General features: G+C 39.8%; 1 protein-coding gene across 1 annotated transcript in view; it reads right to left on the bottom strand.

Annotated features, from left to right (window-relative positions):
- Window positions 1–2554: 2554 nt before the first annotated feature.
- PPP2CB (protein phosphatase 2, catalytic subunit, beta isozyme) overlaps window positions 2555–7337 on the bottom strand; it is a 10931-nt gene continuing 6148 nt past the window's right edge. Inside the window, exon 6 of the mRNA XM_006765613.2 lies at window positions 2555–3261. Within this exon, the coding sequence (XP_006765676.1) occupies window positions 3189–3261 (73 nt within the window). The 3' untranslated portion in view covers window positions 2555–3188. The remainder of the gene's footprint in view (window positions 3262–7337) is intronic.

The following is a 7337-nucleotide window of genomic DNA, read 5'->3' as shown; positions in this document are numbered from 1 at the left end:
CAAACCAGATACCTGCTTCCAGCAACCGAGGCCTAAGAGCTAGAGCCAAGCCTCAGAGCTAAAGCTGGCCCAGAATAAAAAAAAAAAGGAGCAGTTGGGAGCTTCAGTCACCTGCCTGCTTGTGGCTCTGTGTGACAGGGGGCGAGGCCACAACATCCTTATAGCCCTGCTCTGTTTGTGACAGGGCAGGCGCCCCAACCCCCTGATCAGCCCTGCTCTGTGCCTGATAGGGGGGAGCTCCCCAACCCCCTGATCGCCCTGCGGCTCTGTGTGTGACAGGCTGCGGTGCCCCAACCCCCTGATCAGCCCTGCTGTGTGTGACAGGGGGCGGTGCCCCAACTCCCCTATCTGCCCTACCCTGTGAGTGACAGGGGGCAGTGCCCCAACCCCGATTGACCCTGCTCTGTGCGTGACGGGGTGGTGCTGCAACCTCCCCATCGACCCTGCCTTGTGTGACGGGGCGGTGCCCCAACCCCCCAATCAGCCCTACCCTGAGCGTGACTGAGGGTGGCATCGCAACCTCCCGATCGCCCTGCTCTGTGCATGACAGGGGGCAGCACCCCAACTCCCCAGTCAGCCCTGCTCTGAGCCTGACCAGGGGCTGCACCTAGGGATTGGGCCTGCCCTCTGCCACCCGGGAGCAGGCCTAAGCCAGTAGGTCGTTACCTCCCGAGGGGTCCCAGACTGCAAGAGGGCACAGGCCGGGCTGAGGGCCCCCCCCCCAGTGCACAAATTTTTGTGCACCGGGCCTCTAGTTTAATATATGGTTCATAAAATGAAGGCAGGACACCTTATTTAAAAATGAAGAATTCATGTGTGGCTCAGTGGTTGAGCATCGACCTATGAACCAGGTCAGGGTTCGATTCCCGGTCAGGACGCATGCCCGAATTGCGGGCTTGATCCCCAGTGGAGGGTGTGCAGGTGGCAGCCAATCAATGATCCTCTCAATATTGATGTTTCTAGGTCTCTCTCCTTTCCTCTCTGAAATCAATAAAAATATATTTTAAAAAAAATAAAAGTGAATAAGATGGGGGGGGGGGCGTGCAGGAGGCAGCTGATCGATCTCTCTCATCGATGTTTCTAACTCTCTATCCCTCTCCCTTCTTCTCTGTAAAAAAATCAATAAAATATATTTAATAAATAAATAAACGAACAATTCAAGACATTGACAGCACAGCATTATAAGTGTGGGGCTGTGAGTGACTGCACAGGTCACACCATGAAGCCAGTCCGGGCTGCGGGCCTCAGACACACACAGAGTTCCCACTCACCTGAAAGCTCTTCTCCCACTGGCCTTCAGCTGGTGTCCATGAGGAGTGAGAGCAGTGCAGATGACTGGAGAAGACAAAACAACCACGATGCAAACGAGGAGGTAATTGGCGGCTATGGAGGAATAAACTCAAAGCCCCACCAGCTCCTTGGTATCCTCTACAAAACCAAAGTCATAACCCGCAGGGGGCAGTGCACCAAATACTATGGTCACAGGACATTGGCAAATGTGTTTCTAGAGAAGCAGTAAAAGCAAAACCCATCCTCCTCCCCCAGGACAGGCAAACACTTAGTGCTGCTGGGGGAAGGGTAGAAGCAAATATTCTCTACTCTTGGTGGAGGAGCAGGTTCAGGTAACAGATGTTTGCTATTACTGGGGAGTAACAATCACAGTCTACAACCGGGGAAGTGTAAGAGCAGGAGGAAGGCCCTCTCTGATACAGGTAAGCAAGGCCAATGGAAAGCTGAGGGCAGATCAGGCACACAGAAAAACCTAGCATCTCCACCCCTACCCTAAACACAAGGTAACAGCAGCCAGCCCATCATTAGTACAGCTTGAGGTCTATGGGCTCCGAGCCTCTGAGTAACAATAGACTTCTATTGTAAAAATATCTTTCAAAAATGAACATGAAACACTTCATACAAAAGTTGAAGAAATTCATCACCAGCAGACTAGTACTATAATAGTTAAGTCTTTAAGGCAGAAGAAAATTAAACCAGGAGGAAATACGAATCTATACAGACATAAAGAGCACTACTTGGGTTATTTAAGAAATCTTTGCCTAACCCAAGGTCTCAAAGGGGTCTGTGTTTTCTTGTAAAAGCTTGTATTAGGTCTTATGCTTAAGTCTATGATCTATTTTCAGTGAATTTCCAGTCAAGGCATGTGCCTGAGTTGCAGGTGTGTGCAGGAGGCAACCGATTGATGTCTCTTGCACACCGAAGTTTCTCTCTCTTCCCCTTTCTCTGAAATCAGAGAGGCATATCCTCAGGTGAGAACTGAAGAAGAGAAAAATAAATAAATAAAAGATTCTTCCTAGCTATATAATATTCTACAGTTCTAGCATACAATCCATATAAAGACATTAACACAAATTGTCTAAAGAAAAAAGATTTTTTTATAGTCTAAAAGATATCAGGTACTACTTGATTTTTTTCTTATGAAAATAAGCCCTATACAAAGATCGTTAACTCAAACTGCCTCAACACAATTGTTCACTATGAGATTTTATATCAAATTTCAAAATAAAACTTTCATTTCAAGTATACCACAATAAACCAATGATTTTGTTTAAAATGAAAAGTTTATTTGCTCAAAACACCAAATAGGATGCAAGCAATGTCATGACAAATATATAGAAATATGCAGACCAACATAAAACAGTAATTCTGTTTAAATGAAGGGGAAATCTCTTTCAATGTTATGACAACATACTCCCAAAAAGAATCTTTTCTTCAGTTAATTATACATTTCAATAAAATAAAGGGTAATGGATTAAGAGGAAGTTAGCTTGTGAATTTTTCTTAGAAATAAGACTCCAACTCTATTAATCCATGCCAGTTAAACATTATAACTAAAATTTCCAAAGAAGTGCAAAAGGAGATAAAGGGGTTAGTTACGTTTTTTGTTTGAACAGTCCAGAGGAAAATGGTTACTACAAATACAGCAGGCAAACTGTTAAGACTGACTGATCTAGAACTGTACTAAATTTCAGTCAATGCTCGTCATTGTGCTAAATGCTCGTCATTAGTATGGCACATTTTGGTCCATGATATAGTTTAATGCCAAGATAGATCCCAATTTGTTACAGATACACTTAGATTACTGTTGCTTGTGTGTTTTTTTTCTAAATATATATATATATATTTAAAAAGCCAGGATACTTCCACATACAAAGGCAGGTTTTCCCAGGAGGGACTTATAGGAAGTAGTCTGGGGTGCGCCGGGTGACGTGAGGCTCTCCACGACGAGGTGCTGGGTCAAACTGAAGGCTATAAACGGCAAAAACAAACACCCAATAGTTAAAGGATTTGAATTTGTAAACAAACAAATCAATGTTATGACGGGAATGGACAAGTCACTGCCGGTGTTCTCCATGAAACTACCTCACAGAGCTATGGCAAAAATTTAAGCAGATGAAATGTCCAATTCGGTGCCTGGCACAAAACGTTTGCAGTATTATCACACTGTATGCAGGAAATGTATTTATACATTTTACGTTGACTGGTAGTAGAGCAGTGCGGGACACGTATTAATAAGTTTTTTATAGACTAGCGGTAGAATGCAGCTAAAGTATAAATATGTAAACTAAAATTATTGTAATTTTACTGAACGTTGCCATTTGCGCAAAAAATTAGCAAAAATGGCCCGCACCACCTGTTAGCGCGCGATAAAAACTACCCGCAAACAATGTGTTATCATCAGCTAAATGGAAGTGCCAAGAGCAGACTTGCTTGTTTTATGCTAGACTTTAGGGAGAAATATTTAGCCTTTTACTATTAAGAATAATGTTAGCCCTACCAGCATGGCTCAGTGGTTGAGTGTTGACCTATGAACCAGGAGGTCACGGTTTGATTCTAGGTCAGGGCACATGCCTGCGTTGCAGGCTCAATTTACAGTAAGAGCGTGCAAGAGGCAGCTGATCAATCATTCTCTCTCATCATTGTTGTTGTTTTTTCCCCCCCATCATTGATGTTTCTCTCTCTCCCTATTCCTTCCTCTCTGAAATCAATTAAAAAGTATATTTAAAAAAATGATGTAACGTGTTTTGTAGATGCCCTTTATCAGGATAAGGAAGTTCCCTTATTTAATTATTTTTATTATGAACTAGAGGACCAGGTTCATTCGTGCACTGGTGGGGTCCCTCGGCCTGGCCTATGGGGATCGGGCCAAAACGGGTAGTCGGACATCCCCCGAGAGGGCACTCTGCAAAGTTGCTGTTGCTCGACAGCTCCTGCATTGAGTGTCTGCCGCCTGCTTGGTCATTGTGCATCATAGCTACCAGCTGGTCGCTTAGGCTTTTATATAGATAGATGGGTGCTGGGGTTTGGCTTTACTGGGATGATCATGTGTTTTTTGTCCTTTATTCTATTCATATAGTTTATCACATTAGTTCTACGTTTTGAACCAACTTTGCATTCCTGGGACAAATTCCACTTGGCCATGATGTGTAATCCTTTTTACATCATGGATTACACATTGCTGGATTCAGTTTGAGGATATTTGGTTGCACACATTTATATTTAAATGCATTAACAGTACCCATCTGTAGTTTCCTTAAAATGTCTTCGGTTTTGGTATTAGGGGTTACACAGCCTCAAAGAATGAGTTGGGAAGTAATGCCCCTCTTCTTTTTTTTGAAGGTTTTGTGGACTGGTGTTAATTCCTTTTTAAATATTTGGTCAGTTCCCCAAAGAAGGCAATTGGGCCTGGGTTTTTATTTGTAGGAAGTATTAAAATTATGAATTTAAATTTCTTCACTTGTTACAGGTCTATTCAAATACTCTTTTTAATTGAGTCAGTTTTGGTAGTTTCTAGAAATTTTTCAAGTTACCTAATTGTATTATTATACAGTTACTCACTGTATCCCCTTATAATGCCGTTTATTTCAGTAAGGTAACTTTGGTAATGCATCTTCACTCCTCTTTTCTTGGTCAGTCCAGTTTTCTTGTTAAAAATAATCAACAAATTTGTTGAAAATAATCAACTTTTGGTTTAGCTGATTTTCTGTTTTCATAGTATTTCATTTTATTTTCACACTAAACTTTCCTTGCACTGAGTTTAATTTGCTTTTCTTTTTCCAGATCCTTAATGTGTAAAGTTAGGTTTTTGATTTGAGATCTTTCTTGATTTGTAATATAGGCTTTACAACTATAAATTTTCTTATAAACACTGTTTTCACTGCATCCCCTAAGTTTAGGCACATTCTGTTTTCACTTTCATTCATCTATAATTTTTCTAATTTCTCCTGTGATTTCTTCTTTGACCCACTACGTTATTTAAAAGTGTTAATTTTCACACATTTATACATTTTCCAGTTTTCCTTCTGTTATTGATCTGCCTAGTTTTATCATTGAAAGTGGTATAATAAAGTCTCCAATGATTGTTGTTGAATTGTCTAGTCCTTCGATTCTGTTAGTTTTGCTCAATATATTCTAAGGCTCTGCTGTTGAGTGCATGTTATAGCTGATATATCTTCCCGGTGGTGTGATTCTTTTATCATTATGAAATGTTCTTCTTCGTGTCTAATAACAATTTTTGTTTTGAAATCTATTTTTTTCATTTTTTTGAAATCTGACATTTGTGTATCCAGTGTTCTTGTGGTTGCTATTTGCATGGTGAATTTTTTTCTACCATTTTACTTCTAACCTACTTATAGAAGTAACTATATTGTATTTCTGAATGTAAGTTGTTTCCTGTAGACATCGTAAAACTATCTTAAAAAACAATGGCCTAATAATCTCTGCCTTTTGATTGCATTGCTTAAACTGTTCACATTTATTATTATTGATATGAGAGAATTTATACCTATTTTAAAAATGTGTATTCTGTTTCTTGGTTCCTGCTTTAACTGCTTTATTAAAACGATATTTTTTAGTATACCACTTAAATTTCTTTAATAACTTTACAATTATTTTTCATTTTTTAATATGTTTTAATTGATTTTATAAAGAGAGGAATGGAGGAGAGAGAGAAATATCAATAAGAGAGAATCATTGATTGGCTTATCTCCTGCATGCTCCGTACTTGGGATCAAGCTCACCACCTGGGCATGTGCCCTGACTGGGAATTGAACCAATGACCTCTTGGTGCATGGATGATGCTCAACCAACGGAACCACACTGGCTGGGCTATAATTGTTTTTCTTAAATTATTTTATTAGTGGTTGCTCTAAAGCTTACAATACACAACATAAAACTACTACAGATTTATACTAACTTAATTGTAGTGCCTTATAGAAGTTTACTCCTATATAACTCCTTTCTATTCTCCTCCCTTTTATTGCTACTGATGTTATATAGATAGTATATCTGTATATGTTACAGACCCCCAAATACTTAATTTATAGATTTTGTTATATTAACCTTATTTTTATTTTCTTCATGTTCTTCCTTAGGATTCAAGTTACCATGTAGTGTCACTTCTATGTACTGTTACTGCCAAATATACTACACTTGTATATATTACCTTTCCTATAAGTTCAATTATACTTCACAAAATGTGTCCATATTGTGTAATGCAACTGGTTGTAAATCAGTTAAGAAAGTTGCAATTGTGCTTTTACAATTGCCACTGTGTGCGTGCGCAGACATTTGATTTACTTTCTGGTGTCATTCACCTTCAGCCTGAAGGGAGACTCTCTTGGCAGGTCTGCTAGCACTGAATTTTCTCCATTTTGCTTATCTGGGCACATTTTTCTTTTGCATTCATTTTGAAATTTTGCTGGCTGTAAGATTCTTGGCTAAGTTTTTATTTTCAGCACTTTGAATGAATATATTGTCCCATTGCCTTTCTGATGAGATGTCAGCTGATTATCCTATTTAGGTCCCCCTTTTTAAGTCATTTTTCTCTTACAGCTTTCAACATTTTTTCTTTTACACTTTCAGCATTTTAACTATGACATAAATGGTTACGGATTTCTTTAAATTTATCCAAGTTAGAGTTAGTTGAGCTTGGGTATGTAAATTAATGCTTATCATCAAATATGAGAAGCTTTCAGCCATGATTTCTTCAAATATTCTTTCTGTCCCCTTTTCTCTCTCCTCTCCTTCTAGAGCTCCCATACACTTATATTGGTGTGCTTAAAGGTGTCCTACATTTCTGAGCCTCTATTAATTTTTCTTCTCTTATTTTTCTCCTTGCTCTGCTGTTTTGCTTGATGCTACGAGAGCCCTCTTAATTGGTCTCTGCCATGATACTCATTGTTCAACAAAGTACTCAGGCTTGGAGTTCTATGTAAGATCAGTTCCCTCAGGCAGAGCTGAGGAACTTTTTGAGCTGCCTCTCACCCTGAACAGAACTTCTATGCAGTTGCTTTGGAGCTGTTTTCCACCTCCCCCCACTAGTA

This window comes from Myotis davidii, unplaced genomic scaffold, assembly GCF_000327345.1.
Source record: "Myotis davidii unplaced genomic scaffold, ASM32734v1 scaffold93, whole genome shotgun sequence".
Lineage (NCBI taxonomy): Eukaryota > Metazoa > Chordata > Mammalia > Chiroptera > Vespertilionidae > Myotis > Myotis davidii.
The sequence above is the reverse complement of the archived record's forward strand: the minus strand, read 5'-3'. Positions and strand labels throughout refer to the sequence as shown.